Consider the following 19,032-nt stretch of genomic DNA (forward strand, 5'->3'; position numbering starts at 1 on the left):
CGAGCTCTCGCACTTTTGCCGTTGGTGAGATGGAGGAAGAGGAGTGCCTATACCAGGCATACTCGTAAGAGTTTTTTATGGTAAAAGAAGATAGAGAATGAGAAACAGCTATTTCATGACCCTTATTTTGATCACCTGTGTGTCTTCTTAGAGTACATACATTGGTGTAATCTTATATGTTGCCTCAGTGATGTGTACTCTTAAGATGATTTATCAGATAAATACTATAACAAACTGTCTGTTCAATCATTTTATGGTAATTCTATAAATCTTTAATTTGTGTATGAAATAAACGAATGTTTTAAATTGCATGTCAACAATAACTCATATAATGGTACATGTATAATCTTATAGTTCTAAAGTTTAACTTAAGAGACTCTTATTTTGCAAAACAACATATCTTTCTCTTCCATATTACTTAAAATCTTAGATGACATTAAACGAGACTAACTACGAGACATTGCACGAGATGCACCTGCCTTTGAACAAACAAGACCATGCTTACTTTTGATGTCAAAGGTCGCGAGGACACCCATGACTAAACACCATTGTCAAAGGTTTTTTTAAGCTTTACATTGACTTATGGATTGTGAGAATCAATTTTTATATTATGGGTCTGTTTGTTAGAGTTTTTCTTGATTAAATTCTCTACGAAAAGTGATTTTCTACAGAAAGTAGTTCTATAGCTGAAAGTGATTCTCTAAAATAAAATGTATGGAGGAAATGAATTAAGCGGAAGCTGTTTTTTTAGCTTCAGAGTTTCTAGTTCATTTAAGAGAATCACTCATACGGATTTCACTCAAGAAACTAAAAGTTGAAAATTGTTGTTTGACAGAGCTCTCTTATTCCAGCTGTGAAACTGTTGTAGAGCTCTACCAAATAGACTAAAATCATTTATTCTTATTTTTACTTTTAAAACGAAAATTTATAATCAGACTAAAAACAAACAGGAGTAAGACTCAAACCATGTCCTTTCACTCGGTACGCATTCCACTCTCTCGACTCCCATAGCATACCTAGTTGGCTCAAAAACTCGACGCGTTTGATCGACCCCCGTGCCAAGGCAGAGACACAGGAGCACATGACGTCAGAGCCGATCGGCCAAAGCTAACCTATACAGAGCGAGATCCTCTACAGTAATATAGAGTCGTAGATATAGGCTCTCATGTCGACGGCAATACATTGCTACAGAGGATCCGTACCCAACCCAAACGCGGCCAAGCCAACGAACACTCTAGTCCGGTCTCCCATAGTCCCACCACCCCATTCCACCGATGGCGAGCGAATCCGCCATGTGAAAGGCCGGCTACAGAAATAGGAGAATAGAATAATCCTCCCTCAACTCGCCACCACCCCCACCCCAGCGGCCCAGCCAGCGCGACGAAGCCAGGGGGGCGATCGCTCCACCGCCGCCGGCGACCTCACCCCCCGGAAGCCGCCGGCGACCTCACCCCCGGAAGCCGCCGGCGGTACCCCTCCTCCCGCCACCTCGTTGATCCGTCAGGTTGGTTTTCCCTGGCATTTCTACCCTGCGGATCCTCTGATTTGGTTGCTTTCAAGTGCCGATGCGGTTGGCTCGTTGATCCGGTTTGATTTTGGCCGGTCGATGGTTTGACCGCTCGATTGGTCCTTATGCGGAGTTTGAATTCTATAGCCATTTCGTGCGATTTCGGAGGTTGGAACGCAGCCATCAATTCCGTGCTGTACGGAATCTAGGATGGTTCGTCATGGAAGGCCGGGGCCATCGGTTGACATCTTAGCGCTGATTTTATGGAATCTAGGGTGATTCATGCTTCGGGCGAAATCTATCGTACTTGCGTAGAGTTAAATTGAAATGTGTCGTTTGTGAAATATGCGGATGCCAATCAGCTCTGAACAGGTATCGAGTTCAATATGCAGGTTGCTCCCTCACGCCAATCGTCCTCGTGCTATATATTTCAGTTTGTAACCCAACCTGATCTAGGCCGATTTCTTTCTGCCGGGCTTGAGAATACATGACATTCGCATACATGGCTGGTTGAGGCATGACAGGAGTGGTGGTTCTTGTTCTCCCCTTGTAGTCTTGTAGATCACGTCCTTGCGGAGCTTTAGTGATGATGTTGTATTGGATCATTGAAAGAGGAGCCAACCACACGTAATTATCAGGTTGATGAGTTGTTTTGACTAGGTTATGGCTCTGTCTGAGCGAGAAATATGTAGAAGAATTTTGATGAATTGACTCTGTGAGCTTGGTTCCAAGATTCACAAATCTGCTCCGGCCTCGGGACCAACTCTTTTGTATGCTTCATATTTTGACAACCAGGCTATCTGTAGCATGTAAATTTGAACATTCATTTGACTATACCTTCTGGCTGATGTTGGCTTGGCTAATGGAAACCTCATTAGTGGCGAGGGACCAGCAGCTGTGCAGTTGTTCTTGTGGATGATGGAGCAATTTTCTTATTTTCTTATTAGCTAAAAGCTGGATACTTTTTCTTATTTGACATGGTCCTCTTCCTTTCATTATATACAAAAATGGTCTCTGACTCCGGCTATTCATTGTGTTGTCTGCAGGTTTTAGTAGTTCATTTGGTATTGCGAGTTATCCAAGGTTGCACCGCAAAGATGAGTACTGTTAATCGCTATCAACACATCAAGTCAACCAAGCCTATTCTAGGTACATAGCATAAGCTTTGTTTACAGACTATATACCATGTGTCATGCTGCTGTTCTATAACTGAAGAGTACATCTATCAGTGGTAAAAAATGACAACACAACAACGGTAAGGTTGAATCTATTCAAAAAGCAAACTTCTGGACATGCATTTCTCTTATTCTTGACTAGGATAGAAGTTGTATATGTTGTGCTATTTACCAATATTACTTTATTCAGTTCCCCCACACAGTATCAAGTGACTTCTTTTGTTTTTCTATCACGTGCAAGGATTTTAAAACTCTTTTTAATCATGTGATAGGCAAAGCAAGAAAATTGAAGGACCTCATGATAAAAAGCGATAATAGGATATGCGCTGATTGCGGCGCACCTGATCCCAAATGGGCGTAAGTGCCACTTTTATGCTGTTAAAGTCATCATTTCTGTATAAACGCTTATAACATTTTCCATTTCAGAAGAGAGAGATCTGCATGGCTTTTCTACAGAAAGATTCTTCCTTTTATGTAGATAAATTGGATCTTTGATTTCTTATGTGAAAATGAATACATCAACACCCACATGGCTTTCCTGCTATAGCCATATTGTGCAATACACCAACGCTGAAGCATGTACAACACTTTCTTTTGATTTCTTACGCCTTTTATGTATAAATTGTAAAAGCTGTGTTCATTGCGCATTTCAGGTCCGCTAATATTGGAGTATTTCTTTGCTTAAAGTGCGGAGATGTTCATAGGGCACTCGGACCTGACATTTCAAAGGTTATTTGAACCACAAGAAATTTCTTCTTCACTTTTACTTCTTCCAAAATGGTTATTATGATATGCCTTTATGCATTTTATTTGTTCTTTTCATCATACTGTATATACTATGTGAATGCACCTTCGAACTTATCTTCCATTCTTTAGTGTTAGTATGATGTGTAGCCTGTCATAATTCATGCTTATAGACCTCCCTACTCATTTCATTCTTCCACCTTGTTTATTAGGTTTTATCTGTAACTTTGGATGATTGGTCTGATAGTGATATCGACTCCATGGTTGAGGTTGGGGGAAACTCGTATGCGAATTCAATTTATGAGGCTTTTCTTCCAAAGGATCACCCGAAACCCAAACCGGATTCAGCAATGGAATATAGGACGAAATTTATAAGGTTTGGTAACTGTTGAGTTCCACACTTTGTAATTTCATCAATTGTTCTCATATAATAATCTCTTGTCATTTTGATACACAGAGCCAAGTATGAGACACAAGATTTTTTGAAGCCAAGTCTGCGCATTTCCTCTAAATCATCTTTTCAATCTACCATTTCCGTGAAGAGTGTGTCTAGCAGTTTCTCTAGCACTTCAAGGAAGGATGTCCTTGTAAGTTGTAATGCTGAAAAAAAAATGGATACAATCCTAGATATTCTAACTCTTTTATTTTCTTGGCTGACATGATTTCTGCATAGAAATTGCACACTGCAATGGAGCATATTCAATGAAACTCGTATAACTTTAGTGGTTCAGTCAATCCACCTTACCCTTGCAAAATGATCACAGGAAGATACAAGAGAATTCGTAGGGGCACTGAATATTACAGTGGTGAAAGGTACTAACTTGGCTGTCAGAGACATGCTAACAAGTGATCCATATGTTATTCTAGCACTCGGAGAGCAGGTATATTTATTTTAGTTTTTATATACATAGATCTTTTCAATTGTTATGCTAATCTTTCCCTGATAACGTTCATCACTGGTTCTGATTGCAGAAAGCTCAGACAACGGTTAAAAAGAGTGACCTGAACCCAGTATGGAATGAGGTGCTGAAGCTATCCGTTCCTCGAAATTATGGACCTCTAAAACTGGTAAGTTTGATCGAACTTATGTGCAATATGGAAATTATTTTGCTCCTTTTCACAGGCATCTGATTCAAGTGAGCAAAATATGTTATAAGTGCAATGAATTATGCCACTTTGCTTATGGCTATATTTCCTGATTTCAGTCACAAAATAATAAATGGAGTGAAACAACTAGAAAAGCCACTTAAACATCATTACATGCATAATGTTTCAGGAGAAGGCCATAAATGGATAGGTAATATTGATTATTCCATATTGCAAGTGAGTAAAGGACATCGGCATACTTTTGCTGAGAAGCATGACTTGCATCAGTAATTCATTATCATTTATATCCAGCTGCCTTGCTGTTCCCTTGATGAACTTAGTACTAGAAATAGAAATGAAGATGAGAATTTGATGATAATCATGATTCTTGAAATTTCAATGTAGTGAAAGCGCAAGAAATGGTTATAAATCCTCACTATAATGATCCTTGTCTGATTGTTCCTAAAAACGGTTCCTTATGCATTGTTAACTGTAATTCATTGTCCTAAAGAAAACACTTATTTGTGCCAATTGGCTGGTATGGTAGTACAAATAGGATGAATAGTTTTTGAGGTTAAAACTCTTAGATCTTCTTGTAAAAGATAGCCAACGTAAAAATATATGAACGCATACAATCAAGCTAGGTGTTACCTTAAATTGAGCTTTGGTATGTCTTGTGATATACATCCCATTCCAGCTTAGAATCAGTTAAACTAATATGAATCACATAAAAAATATGTTCATGCTAGAATTGTATAGAAGGAAACTAGGAACAAATATGAGGTGTCCAAATTACAAAATAAAAGCACAAGTTGTATCATAGAAAGCCTATAAAATACACAAGGTGCTGTGTGAATCCCCTGTTTTTAATTTATAATGATGGTATCATCATCCTTGACAAGTTTGTTCCTTCCTTTTCTTTTAAGAAAATAATGTAATGTGGTTTCTATGGAAGAGTAGTCCTTACGTAATCATGTACTCTTAGCACGTGTTACAAAGCATCCAAGATAATGCTGCTGACTATTCACCACATCCAAATAATACACGATCTCTATTTCCAGCAAGTGTATGACCACGATATGTTCTCTGCCGATGATATCATGGGTGAAGCGGAGATAGATCTCCAACCAATGATCACAGCTGCCATGGCCTTTGGAGATCCTTCACGTCTTGGTGACATGCAGATTGGACGGTGGTTTATGACTAAAGACAATGCTCTATTGAAAGATAGCACTGTCAATGTTGTCGGGGGCAGGGTAAAACAGGACGTGCACCTAAAGCTGCAGAACGTAGAATCAGGTGAGATAGAGTTAGAACTGGAATGGGTTTCTCTAGACTAAATGTACCTCTCCTGATCTTTGTCTAAAATCTACCCTCAAGATGCATCGATATATTTTACTTGAGCTGAATTTCTTCAAAGTTATCCACTTGCTGCTCGTCTTTGAACTTTTTTGCTGGATGGCCTGAATTTGTAAAAATGTCCATTGTAGAATATCCTGGTGCAACTTGTTGGATATACTCACGCCGATTTTATTTTTTATTTAGCTATTCGTTCTTATGCCATGTAAGTACTCCTTGTCTGAGTTGTCTCTCGATCTGTTGTATTGTCCCGTTGAAAGGACTTCTGTATTATAAGAGATGACAATTACAGCTACTGAACTGTCGGTGCTTCAATAGCTCTGTGGTTGGCTTTGCTAGAGCTTGCCCGGTCAGGAAGTTTCTACCCTTGAGGATAAGCTGAGCATCAATGGGTCGGCCGCGTCCCAGTTCCCTTAATCCTAATCCTAGCTGTCGCCGCCACTGCTGCCAGAGCCGCGGGGCTTTCGGAGCCCACGGCAGTCGGTGCCGATGGCCGGCCGGTGGGGTGGGGGGGGGGGGGTGGCGACGGCCTGGTTCGGCGGGGCACGCCGCCGTGGAGGAGCGGCCGGCGGCCCGATGCGGCGGGGCGCGGCCGCGTGTGGCGGTGTCGAGCCGTGGCCGCGCGAACGAGGCACCGAGGCGGCGCGTGCAGGGAGGTCGGTCGGCCACGCGTGTGAGCGCGCGCCTGCGGAACGACGACGTGGCCATGTGTGCCCATGCCGGGGAAGAGGGCGCGGCGTGCATGCGGGCGGCGCCGGCCTGGATGGTGCTGGCCCCCCGTGGCTGCGCAATGGCGTGGAGCCGGCAGCACGCTCTGCGGCTGATGCGTCCAAATTCGCATCATATGTAATCGTGTAGTTTGATTTCCTAGCTACGAGCTTTATTTGCCAAACTTGTGTGAGGAGAGTAGACGCCATGGCAACTCAGCTCGAGCGACAGCTAGAGCACACCAGCGGCTAGGTGGAGGGCCGAAACCAGAGAGAAGAGGTGGGAGGTGGGGCCACGGCCAAAGAAAAACCTCCTCCATGACAAGATTGCTTCTTTATATAGATAGATATATGATCTATAGCTTCTTATTTAGAAGCTTAATTTTTACAAGATCTCCAACTCGTCTCATTATCCCGAGCCAACCTTTTCTTGGCTCGCAAACCCTAAATTTATTTATGAAAAATTAATCTAGTTGTATTAGTTTTTATAATAGATTTCTTATGTGGGATACTAATAGATAGTGTCTCATTGCTAAGTTCTACGAGATCTAGTATCCGGTAACTCATGGTTATGGACCTAAATCCTTTAATACGAAATATTGTCTTTTCCAAGTAGAAATCCTAGTATATGAAAGAATAATGTGTTTTCGTTCTTGTGAAATAATAAGCCCTCGTAGCTTAATGAAAGAAAAAAAAATTCACAAGATATTTGACTAAATAGGATCATCCAATTTCTATATAACCTATCACTAAAATATCCGATAGGGCTAAGCAAACGAAAAAGATTTTCCATAAGATGGTAAATAAAAACGATTAGCACTAGGTTTGGAAATAAGTGATTCTTTGATAATGAGCCAGGAATATGTCTTTTTGCTAACAAGAATATATTCAACTCATAATTTTTGTTAGCAGTGTCAATTAGATCTATCACGAGTAAATGGATCCCACTTGTTCAATCCTTGCACGGTGACAAGGCGGCCGTGGCGACAGCGCGGGAAAATACCAATCGGATGGTTGGATGAAAGCACGAGGTACAGTCGCACAGAACTTCAAGGTGGCAACAGCAGGAAAGGTACGTCACGATACCATAAAAGTGCCATCTTGCCCGCTCTTAAGCCTTACCATTCACCAATTTGTACGTGAAGTTCTTCGTAGAAAGTCTAATCTGATTGTAGCTAACACGAAGTATCATTATCATATATGTACAGAACATGTCGCTGCAGTCCCATCCCATCTGAAAAATGGGCGACAACTAAGTTTGCAGAGTTAAATCAGCTCGTCTCCGACCCGAACACCCCCACGGCGGAGCCGACGGAGGCGAACGCGCTGATGAGAAGACAGACGGCGCTGAATGCCCGGATGGCGAGCCACTGCTTGGTCCACGGCATCACCTTGTTCCTCACGAGGTACATCTCCACGGGGAAGTGGATGCCCAGAGGCCAGAAGGTGAAGGCGCCGAGCAACCCGATCACCTGGTTGAAGTACGGGAACCACACGGCCAGCGCGGTCGTCGCCGCCACGTACACCGTGCGGAAGCACAGCCTGAACACGTTGACGCGGCGCGTGCCGAGCAGCCGCACCTCGAACTCGGCGCCACCGAACTGCCGGTCCGCGAACCCGAATACCGGCTGCGAGTATACCTGCAGACGGGCACAAGATTACGGTGTCCCAAGTCAGAACTAACGTGTGCCGTGTACGCGATGACGTTTCTGACGGTTGAGGCTTGCCTGGTAGCCGCCGAGGAGGTGGAGGACGATGCAGAGGTTGGCGAGGTCGATGAGCCAGTAGGGCTCGTAGAAGCCGAACCCGGTGAGGATGTTGCCCGGGGTGCCGTCGCCAAACGCCGCGTAGCCGAAGCATCCGCAGCAGAGGTAGAAGAAAGTGGTGATCACGATGCTCGCCCTCGACGCCGTCTTCATCGTCTCGCTTTCCGGCGGCGGCGACCTCAACGTGTCCTTGATCACACAGTCAAGTCAGTCACATAAGTCCATCAGTGGTCGGCACAAAATCACAAAAAATGGCGCACAGCCTTTCATCTGCATGCATGTACCTCTATTTCAAGCAGCACCAAGGAGAAGGGGTAGGCGAACGCGATGTCCCCGAGGGCCTGCGAGACTAGCCACACCTTCTGTGTCGTGGACACCAGGGGAATGCCTCCGATGCGGCCCTTGATCACCCCGTTTGCTGAAGTGATCGGAGGAAATCATGTACGCATCGATAGTACAGAGGCTGGTGAATGGTGATGATCAGTTGGGGTGCGTCGTTGCATCACGCAGCACGTACCGATCACGTTGGCGACACCCAGGCCGAGGCCAACGGAGGCGTAGAAGAAGGACATGACGGCCGCGAAGACAGAGAGCCACGCCATGTCGTGGAAGTCGGGTATCTGCGACAGGACGAGCTGCGCGAGGCCGAACAGGAGCATGTAGTAGCCGTCCCCTCCGGCGGAGCACGGCGCGTCGTGGCCTTCCCTGTGGTAGCAGTTGGACTTCTGAATCGCCCTGCAACATGACAAAATGAGACGTCGGCGTGTATGGCAGCACGAGGATTCAACGTTGGAGCAGAGTGCTTTAGTGAGATTTTTGTTCCCGATATCCGAGAATCATACATGGAGAGATCATCGCCTAAAGTCTGCGGCCGAATCTCACAACTCGAGGACAAGCAGTTTAGCCGCACTAGGCCTGCACAAACCAAGCCCAATCCGGCCCAATACCGAGCTTTTCATCAATGGTCCAATGCGGTTGTTTCGGGCTAGGCCTGGCAGTAGGCCAGCAGTTTGACTTGTGTGCACCCGTGACAAAGTGAGAAGGCTTAAAGAGGTGCTACGAGGAAGGCTAATTTTATCTACTAGAACAAATAAGGGTGTAAGCTAATTTTTAGGAAGCCTAGATATGGAGAATCTTGTCAGACAAAACCTGCCCGGCGAAGATGATGAGCGTTTGCTCCCATCACCTGAACTCAATCGAGTTTTCAAAAGTCTGGGACTTAGAAATTGTGAACAACTAATGGGTCATCAGAGAACCAAAAAAAGTGACAGTAGTATGACGTTGTCCAACTCTAAAAGGAACTGTTTGCACACGCTTGCTAGGTCCATGTATAAGAAAGAGTATGACCTCATTTAGACTTTGCTTTGGTGGATCAAATGAGCGTTTCCCACCATTAGCACCATTTTGTTTCAAAGAAAAAAAATGCTCCCTAATGTTGATAGTTACTTCTGCAGTTAAGCATTGGTCCAGCCGTGATGATCAATTGCTAAAGAACAAGGCCATCACTGTCCAATGCCTTGGCACGCCAAACATTCGGTTCTTTCTTGTCAATCTTGTTCAACATCTCCTACGTCATACAAGTTGCTACAACCGGATTACAATGAACTTGTGGCTGGCTGGTTGCCACGTAGGAAAGAGAGGGAGATAAAGTTAGTGTGAATAGGTTGTAGCGGTTACCTCATACTTGTGGCGGAGGTGAGAGTGTACACCACCCCTGTCCCAAATAAGCTGAAGTTAAGGAAAAAACCGCAGAACAACCGGGTCTTCTCACCTGCATATGTGGTATCCATCCATAGTAAGTCGCATCAACGTAAGAGCGCATATATTTTTTCAAAAAAAAGCACAAACAATCTGTGGAACTCCCATCTATTTTTCTGCCTATTTGATTAGCTTTCAAGTACGTCTAAGAAAGGCCCATGTATTGAAGACAGCCAATCAATACTACGATCTCAACTTTAAATCTAATGCTACATTATTTTTCTTACTTAGACACAACGATACGATATCTAAATCTCTAATTCATGTTTTTGACCATTATTTTTTCTAAACATTTGTTGTTAAAAATTATTAATAATATTTTTATATGACAAATCTTAATATGATTATATATTAATAGTCAAACCTTCTAAAATTTGACTGCACACGTTCCTAAAATAATTTATTTGAGAACAGAAGGAGTAGTTCAAAATTGTGACTTACACATTACACTCAAGGAAAATAAGTCACTTTATAAATAGTTTGACACATTCCATGTGTTATCTTAGTGACCTAAAAAATATGCATATAGATGGATATTGATCCTTTCTCTGAAAAAGACATCGATGCATATAATCAGTCGATCCTTTTTGATTTTCTATATTAGATAAATACTTGTATAGCGACCTACTTGTCCTGCAAAAACTTATCATTTATTATCCAACAGTGCCTGCCGGGTGCATCTTCTGGTTAACTGGGTGGCAGTTTACTGTCATCTATATCACCAACGCCAATTCATTCATAGTGTGCAAAGATTTAGTCGGAAGAATTCGAAAGAGGTAGCTATCGATCGACAAGCGAGCCAGGCAAACCGCTCACCTAGGTAGAGCCGCACGGCGTCCATGTACGACCTGTTCCTGACGGTGCCGCGCTCCGGGTCGTGGGAAATGTAGCAGTCGGCGATGAGGGAGGACTGGACCGCGGTGACCCCGGCGAAGAACAGCATGACCGCCGGCCCGCCGACCCAGCCGAGCTGCGCCACGCTCCACGCCAGCGACAGCACGCCAGAGCCGATCACCGCCGTTATGATGTGCGCCATCGCCGTCCATACCGTGCCTGCGTGCGTACAAGATAAGCTATGGATCACATGGGAAGATGATCTTGTCAGATTGGTGGTTAGGACTCACCGGTTCTCTTGACTAGGCGCTTCTCAGATGAACTGTCGCCGGGCTCCGAGAGCTTGCCGAGCAGCGGCTGCTTTTGGTGATCGCCTTGGCCGCCGCCGCCGCCTCCCATAGCTGATAGTTTCTGCTTTCTCTTCACTGTATGCAGTACGTGCTGCTGTCCAAGAGATTAAGCTACCTAATATCACACGATAACACGACTGCTGTTACAAAATCATTCTTTTGGAGGCACATAAACCGATCGTTCTCCCTGCAAAGTTATTGCCAGCTCACCGAGTCACTGGGTTGGTTGATACTACGTCAGGTGCCGCGGGGGGTGGTTTGGCAGTCCATGTCCGACTCACCAGCTTGTGGACCACAGGTGCGTACGTACCAAGCTCCAAGCTTCAGTATATCTATTGGCACAATGACAATGACAATCACTCATCTTGATCTTTTGAAAGATTTGTTTTTATTTTTAAAGTTTTTGGTATTATATACAGGGATAGTACATCTCGTTATAAACACAGATGAATAAAGAATAGATATCATTTCCTCTACATTCTGTCTTCTTTTGCAATCGCTCTCTCGAGGAATCGCTGGACTACACTCGGTAGCAGTGGTTTCTCAATATGTTATCAGCACGAAGCTCTACCGGAGACCAAGCTAGCGGAACAAATCTGCATTGCATCGATATCGTCATCAAGCAGGCAGGTCATGTCCTAGCCTATATGCCCTACGCGGCATGAATTTTACCACGACATCAAAACTACAGTTTGTTGTTGCTACCATGAATAGGCTACTGTTTTCGATCTATTCTATATGCAGTAGATCGATTCTCTGCCATCGCTCAACCGGCCCGGAAGCTGATCTGTCCGTCGCAGATGACGACCAGGCCGGTCTGCTGCCCTGCAGGCCGACGTGCCCTTGACTACTATGCCCCAAGCCGTGGTGCTGCTACAGGACGTCGTGCGCGTCGTTGATCTGCTGCACTGTACTGCCCTGCAGGCTGGTGCCCCTATTGTTGTCCACCGAATATTGCTGCACGTGAAGGACATGCACCTCTATCCACCGAATCTTGCTTGACGTGAAGGACATGCATCCAGGCACTAACCACGTCTCGATCTGGACGATTGCCTGCATCCCTACTATCGTGCCCGTGCAGTGCCGTTGTATCCCCTTCACGAACCTGCCACATAGCCCTGCAGTGCTGCCGCCACGCTGCTGCTTTGAGCAAACCGAAGAACAATGGGGCCGAAGCCTTGCTGTGTTGTCTTGTTGTGTGCCCTGGCCGTGGACTGCGCCGTTGAGCCTCGCAATGCACATCGTTGTGCTATTCAAGGCCCGACCGCTCGTTGCCGTGCACGGCCGCGCTGTCTCCTGCAGAGGCCTGACATATGTAGCAAGGCTTGTTGCTATTCATGACGCGGGGGAGAGGGAAGTTAGCCAAAGACCTCGCTGTGTAGAGGCCCCGGCTGCACGCTCCTGCTGATACTCACGATGCAGATGGAAAAGGTTGTAGCCCATGCTGTGGTTCGCCCGGCTGGAAGCCGCCGTCACACGCGAGCTCCCCGAGCAACACATCGCCACCCACACGGGATGGGCCAAGTAGTCACCACCAGGTGGAAACCCTAACCCCTGGGTGGATTGGGCCAAATGGGCCAGTAGCCCATTCACAGCCGAGAAAAAGAATTGAGGTTCATTGGCTAAAATAGGCTAGGCTAGTCCAATGCTAACAGGTCGGCCCAATAAAGGAAGAAAATTAGCTGAAATAAGAAAATAGAAAAAAAAAAGATAGGCTGGTTAGAAAGAATACGAAAGGGTCAAAATAGAAAATTAAAAGGGCATATAATTTTTTTTTCCAAATTAGACCCTATGGTTTCTGGAAATTACGTAAATCCCAAAGTTTTGTGTATAAACCCTAGGACTTTGCAGAAAAATCCCACAAGTACTCTTTCTTGCAGAAAAAACCTCTAGAATTTAAATTTTGCATCTATTTTTTGCAATTATGCAGTATTTATTTATATGTTACTATTACTGTTTAAATTGCCTATTATGTGTTAATTCAGTAATATTGATACAATAGTATATAAAATATTGGAAAATTTGCAGCAATCTTATTTAGCAACACGATGCAACTTTACTAGCAGTAATACTTGCGTCATTTGAGTATGAAGATGGCTGGCATCACGAACAAGGAGTTCGCTGAGGTGAGTGCAGATGGCTGCAACTATCTCATATGTGCATTAGATGTCCAGATTGCAATGGGAGCAGAAAGGCTCTGCGCTGTCATTGGCCTAGGAACAAGTAGTGCAATGATTTTCACGAAGGATGAGAATGATCAGACACTTCATTTTCTCTGCCACCATCTCTCCCTTACTTTGAAGGATGAGTACATGATAATAACCAACGATAGGGCATTATGGGACGCACTACAAGAGCATTTTGAGCATCTTGAGTACGCCACCAAGCCTCTTACAGAACAATAATGAGTCTGGCTGCATTTTCTGTTACTACAAGCATGTTAGAGAGTACAACTCTGTACTGCACCGCATTTGCATACTCCAGTGTCTGTGGGAAAGAGATCACAAAAGAGGAGAAAATTAAGAAGGCATGGCATAAATGTAAAGAATTTCCCGAATCAGAAAGATTTTGTATGCACAATAAGAAGACTATCTACCTTAAAGGTACAAGATAAAATCCCTACATTCCTGGACCGAATCCAGGGGATATAAGTGGTCCTATTCAGTTGCTCTCTGGCCCGTTATGGTACTTCATGGTATTAATAGACGTATTATCAGAATGGGTTACCAGAAACAGGCAAGTCCGAATGTGCAAAGTACAGTGGAAGCATCACTCAGAAGAAGAAGCAACTTGGGAAAGAGAAGATGATCTGAAGACGGAGTTTCCTCATCTCTTCTTCGATCCTTCCGAATCTCGAGGGCGAGATTCATCCTAAGGGGGGGGGGGTAGTTTGTAACACCCCAAATTTCAATTTTTGCAATAGTTTAAAATTTTGCTAGAATTTAATTAGGTGGTTGCATTTTTTTATTCAATAGGAAAATTAATTTCTAAAATTATTTTGTCCTAGGATAATGTTTGATGCATTCATGTCGTTGTAGATGCAATAGAGGTTTTATTGTGTGGAAAAGTTTGCAAAAATTCGTTAGAAATCGCTCGTTTAAATCCCCTTTTGAAAATTGTTGAAAATCTAAATAGAAAAGGAATTCTAATTGGAAAAAATGCCTTTGGGCCGTTTCTTCTCTCCCCCGGCCCAACCCCTCTCCCCCTTCCTTCTTTTCTCTTCCGAGCGGGCCACCCCTCTCTCTCTGCGTTGGGCCGCCAGCTCGAGCCGGCTCCCCACCAAGCCGCTCCTCGCCTCTCTCTGCGCGCGGGCCTGGCCCTGAGTCGCCAGCCGAGCCGCCCGCCGACCGGCTCGTCTTCTTCCTCCCATCACCGACTCGTTCCCCTCCGCCGGCCGCCGCGCAATCCCGTGCCTCCCCGCGCCCTCTCCCCTCCCCAAAACGGCCGGATTCAATGCCTTAATCCTCCATCAAGTGCATCCATCCATTTCCCACTTCTTAAACCCTCTCTATCGCTCAATCAAAGAAAAAACCGACGTCATTAAAGTCCATGGCCACCGGCCATTTTCTCCAAATTCCGGTCGATGCTCTCCCTATCTCGCGTATTTAAGCCATCCATCATCTCCCTTGCGACGTTCCGCGCATTTTGCACCCGTTTCCCCCTTCTTTTCCGCTTGGATTCTTCCTCGACGCCGGTCTTCTTCCCCGTCACCGGTAAGAGCTCGCCGCTGCTCAAATTCTCCTCGGCCGAACCCTTATTGATCTCGACTCTTGCTTTGTTGGTGTCGCCGGACCTCAAGGAGTGCATCCCGACGGTTCCCGGAGCTCTTCTCGCTGCCGAATGCCGTCCCCGTCGTCTCACCATCGTCCGTCGCCTCCTTGCAAGTCGCCGGCCGCCTCTGGACCCTCTCCGCCACTGTGGAGTCCGCGGTGAGACTTCCCTCCATCTCCTCTCTCTTTGTCGCTCACCGATGAATTCCGTGGCCGGATGCGCCGTTTGGCGTGTCGCCGGCGAGCTCGCCGCCCCCTGTTGTCGTCGGTCGCCGCCCGCTCCGCCCCTTGCCGCCGGCTGCTGCTTGTTTTGAACCCCGGTCGTCCGATCCCAGATGGACGACCCAGATTAGGCCAGCCATACCCCTTGGAGCCTTGGTCCACCGTGGACCGTGGACCGGCTGTAAGGTCGTGGTCCACGGGACTCATAGACTTATTCCACTGATTTTTTTCCAATAGAAAATATTTCGACAATTCCTTTATTGCATCATAATTCAACTTTTCAGTATAAAAACAATTCGGTAATTCTCTGAAATTCAAGTAAAATTTGCAAAATAGCCCATATAACTTCAAAAGCTCAATACTTTTTGCTCGTAGCTCCGATTTGGGCGATCTTCGCGTCCAAATGTTCGTAGCGACGTGTAGAATCTTTTTGTAGGGTTTTTTTTAATATCTAGTTTCAGTACTGTTTAGTGTACTGTTCTTAGATTTTCATGTTGTGTGTCTTTTTCCAGTCTGTCGATTAGGAGTTGAGCAGTTCGGCAATCTCCAAGACCAAGCTTTTGAGGACGTTGAGTAGCACCCTATCGAAGGCAAGTGTCCTTGAGCATATTTATCCTATTTTAGGATTTACAAGTGTAGTTTTTAACCTTCAAAATGCATGCTTGTCTAAACATGAATCCTATGTTAGGGTTTACTAGTTTTGAATCAATATTTCCTTATCACTGTTGTTCATCATGTTATGAAAATGGGTAGTTTATGCTAGTGCAGTCTTGGTTGGAAAATATTAATATTGATTAATGAACTATGCAACAATGTTGGGAGATGGTAATTCTTTTTGTAGCAACATGGTATAGGTTTTCCCCAACAGAATGGATGGTTTGAGGTGGAGCCTATGATATGTTTGTGTTTATATTTGTGTGGGGTCCTAAGGACCGGTTTTTGGGCATGTAACCAAGTTTTATCCGCACAACAACGAGGCCTATATGGGTACGGTCTGGCCAACTAATTAGTCACCTTCTAGCTTGGTGGGCACCTTAGGTCGGTATAAGTGGCACAAGAGGGGGCTTCTGCAGCAATGTAATTGCCTGTTAGCAGTGAAACCTCAGTGGGTGCCTGCAGGTTAGAGGGATCTTTGTAAAGGCCTTGTAGTGAGACCCCGACTTCACACCCCGGAAGTTTGGAGCAACAAGGGAATCACGACTCGTGGGGAAAGTAGTGCAAACTCTGCAGAATGTCAATCTGATCGATCAGCCGTGCTCATGGGTAAGAGCGAGCTTGGGCTTCTTCAGGATTAGTTGGGGTCAGGGTTTGGTATGGTGGGTTGGGGTAGCCAGGTAATGGAATTATCTGGTGAGTCTTGGTAGTCGGATGGAGTCCGATGAGTCAAACCTTTGGATACAGTCGTGTCTTCTCACTTAGTAAATAGGATGCCTGATGTTGGAGTCATAGGCAGATCGTAGTTGCTTAGTGCTGTTAGCCAGTGTCAAAGCTGTTCCTTGACTTAAGCTGCATATCATGTTTTTCCCTACGCTTGTGGGGTACAATATTTGTACTCACACTTGTTATCCCCTACCCTGCATTCTACCGCTGTTCAGAAGCTGGCAATGAAACTGGAGCTTTCGACGACGACTTCGACCCGGAGCTGCTGTTCTAGGCTGTGGTGCCCCCGGTCGACGCCTGTGAAAGATGGAGCCGCTGGCGTTGAAGACCCTTTAGTTTCCCCGCTGTGTTTTCTTTAGACCCTCGGGTCCTTTTGTATTAAGTTAAATACGATGTTGTAATAAAGGCACTGTGATGATATTACTAATGATGTAAGCACATGTATGAAACTTAATCCTGGCATACATGTTGTGCTCGGTTTTGTTCGTTTAAAACTGGGTGTTACAATATCGCCGCCACAGCGAACCGCTATAGGACCTTGCATACGGTCCGCTTCACTGACTGCATATTTGATGAAGACAATTTTCTATCATCATGGGGAGAAAATATACCTTTGGATGAAGAATGTCGGGAAATTATTTGGCAGACCGAAGGAATTGTGGCGGATGATCCTCGCACTAGTGAAGCAAGTGAAGTATAGAAAATTATCGTTTTGCAGAAATTAGCAAACAATTTGCTTGATCATTTTTGTGATTTGAAGAGCGCGACTAAATCACATGTGCCTGCACACAATGCACCGAAGAGGTTGGAAGTACAAAAGGAAGGTACCCCTCATCTTGTCCTAGGAGCTCTGAAAAATAAATAAAGGACAAGAAATTCGATTTCTTAAGTCCCAAATAGCCGAAGACGTTTGGCGAAAGTGGAAAAAATAAGAGTTTACCACAGCCAATCGTAAAAATACCCCAAAAGAAAAAGAAGGAGAGCCAGTTGAGATCTGACGATGGTATGAAACCCCAGGAAGTAGGCATACCGGATTTGAATCTTTCCACATAGGAAGAAACCAGCAAAAATGTGCGCGCTGAAATAGAAATTGTCATTGGTAAACTAAAGAGGCTTGCTCCAATAGTAAGAAATAATGAAGAAGCACCTGGAAGTGTACTTGAAAGAAATTATGAAGAGCAAGATGAAGAACCATCTGAAAGTGCAACTCATGACGAAATAGCAAGCAACTATGTGAATTCAAGGGAATCCAGGAACAGAGCAACCATAATAGTTGATATACACTTCGCAAATAGAATTGCCATAGTTATAGATCATGATCATGAGCCTGTATCGCTCACTGAATGCAGAATGATGTCAGATTGTGAAGACTAGTAGAAGGCAATAAAATTGTGAGGTACAAAACACGACTGAAATGTTATCCCTGAACAAAAGAGAGGTTTTGGGCTAGTATGCCGTACACCTCCCAACATTAAATTAGTAGGATACAAGTGGGTTTTTGTTCGTAAGAGGAATGAAAGGAATGAAATTGTGAGGTACAAAACACGACTAGTGGCACAAGGTTTCACTCAACGATCATGCATTGATTATTGAGAAATCTATTTCCCGGTGATGGGTTGCATTACCTTTAGATATTTAATCTCAATGGCAGTCAATCTGGAGTTAAAAATGAAATTGATGGATGTTGTGACCGTATAGAGTCTTGATTCAAACATTTATATGAAGGTACGTGAAGGAATACCATTGCTGAATCAGGATAGAAGAAATAGATACATTTATAGCGTACAATTGAAAAAGTCGTTATATATGTTGAAACAGTCAGGTCCTAGAATGGATTTTTACATATGAAGATGATATGAATATCATCGGTATAGAAGAAGAAATAGAAGAAAAGCATATACTTGAAGTATGAATTTGAAATGAAAGATTTGGGTAAAATTAAGTTTTGCTTAGGACTGCAGCTAGAGTATGTGACAGATGAAATTTTAGTACATCAATCAAATTACACTCAGAAGGTGTTAGAGCAATTTTGTTTTGAAAATCATTTCCCGCTAAAACCCCTCTTGTCAGAAGATCATTACAAGAAAAGCAAGATCCCTATAGACCTAGAGCAGAGGGGAGAAAGTATTGGGACCGAAATTCATGATACAATGCAGAACCCACTAGAAGGCCTTAGAAGGGCATGAAGAATATTCTGTGTTACATGCAAAATAGTAAAGATCTAGGTTTGTTCTATAGAAAGAATCAGAACCTAAGTCTTGTTGGTTACGTAGATGTTGGATATCTATCAGACCTGTATACATTGATATCACATGCTTGCTATATTTTTCCTATGTGGTGGAACTTTAATATCCTAGAAAAATCGTCATAGCAA

The 19,032-nt window shown here is 44.3% G+C and overlaps 2 protein-coding genes across 4 annotated transcripts; one reads left to right on the forward strand and one right to left on the reverse strand.

Annotated features, from left to right (window-relative positions):
• The first annotated feature begins 1,176 nt into the window (after positions 1 to 1,176).
• Positions 1,177 to 5,962, forward strand: LOC133921345 (ADP-ribosylation factor GTPase-activating protein AGD12-like). 2 transcript variants are annotated; one of them, XM_062366170.1, is made up of 9 exons: positions 1,177 to 1,504; positions 2,554 to 2,656; positions 2,955 to 3,039; positions 3,336 to 3,411; positions 3,639 to 3,802; positions 3,884 to 4,013; positions 4,191 to 4,307; positions 4,399 to 4,494; positions 5,574 to 5,962. In XM_062366170.1, the coding sequence occupies exons 2-9, from the start codon at positions 2,605 to 2,607 to the stop codon at positions 5,850 to 5,852; spliced, it is 999 nt and encodes a 332-aa protein (XP_062222154.1). In that variant the 5' UTR covers positions 1,177 to 1,504; positions 2,554 to 2,604; the 3' UTR covers positions 5,853 to 5,962. The 2 variants fall into 2 exon arrangements, with proteins under 2 accessions (XP_062222154.1, XP_062222155.1); XM_062366171.1 differs by lacking the exons at positions 1,177 to 1,504; positions 2,554 to 2,656 and adding an exon at positions 3,109 to 3,261 and having other exon boundaries at positions 2,952 to 3,039.
• Positions 5,963 to 7,661: 1,699 nt separating this feature from the next.
• LOC133921348 (probable amino acid permease 7) lies at positions 7,662 to 11,495 on the reverse strand. Of its 2 annotated transcripts, XM_062366175.1 has the most exons (7): positions 11,227 to 11,493; positions 10,919 to 11,155; positions 10,022 to 10,115; positions 8,862 to 9,079; positions 8,629 to 8,762; positions 8,306 to 8,533; positions 7,662 to 8,218 (listed from the first exon to the last, which is right to left on the reverse strand). In XM_062366175.1, the coding sequence occupies exons 1-7, from the start codon at positions 11,333 to 11,335 to the stop codon at positions 7,850 to 7,852; spliced, it is 1,389 nt and encodes a 462-aa protein (XP_062222159.1). In that variant the 5' UTR covers positions 11,336 to 11,493; the 3' UTR covers positions 7,662 to 7,849. The 2 variants fall into 2 exon arrangements, with proteins under 2 accessions (XP_062222159.1, XP_062222160.1); XM_062366176.1 differs by lacking the exon at positions 10,022 to 10,115 and having other exon boundaries at positions 11,227 to 11,495.
• Positions 11,496 to 19,032: the final 7,537 nt, after the last annotated feature.

This window comes from Phragmites australis, chromosome 6, assembly GCF_958298935.1.
Source record: "Phragmites australis chromosome 6, lpPhrAust1.1, whole genome shotgun sequence".
Classification (NCBI taxonomy): Eukaryota; Viridiplantae; Streptophyta; class Magnoliopsida; order Poales; family Poaceae; genus Phragmites; species Phragmites australis.

What these genes read in the sequence shown, in the direction of transcription:
- LOC133921345 (XM_062366170.1), top strand. Translation starts at nt 2,605, where the DNA reads ATGAGTACTGTTAATCGCTATCAACACATCAAGTCAACCAAGCCTATT. An exon ending in TCGGACCTGACATTTCAAAG is followed by an intron (nt 3,412 to 3,638) that starts GTTATTTGAACC and finishes CTTGTTTATTAG; the next exon opens with GTTTTATCTGTAACTTTGGA. An exon ending in TATAGGACGAAATTTATAAG is followed by an intron (nt 3,803 to 3,883) that starts GTTTGGTAACTG and finishes TTTGATACACAG; the next exon opens with AGCCAAGTATGAGACACAAG.
- LOC133921348 (XM_062366175.1), bottom strand. Translation starts at nt 11,335, where the DNA reads ATGGGAGGCGGCGGCGGCGGCCAAGGCGATCACCAAAAGCAGCCGCTG. An exon ending in ACCTCCGCCACAAGTATGAG is followed by an intron (nt 9,080 to 10,021) that starts GTAACCGCTACA and finishes GTCATGTTGCAG; the next exon opens with GGCGATTCAGAAGTCCAACT. An exon ending in ACCTCCTCGGCGGCTACCAG is followed by an intron (nt 8,219 to 8,305) that starts GCAAGCCTCAAC and finishes GCCCGTCTGCAG; the next exon opens with GTATACTCGCAGCCGGTATT.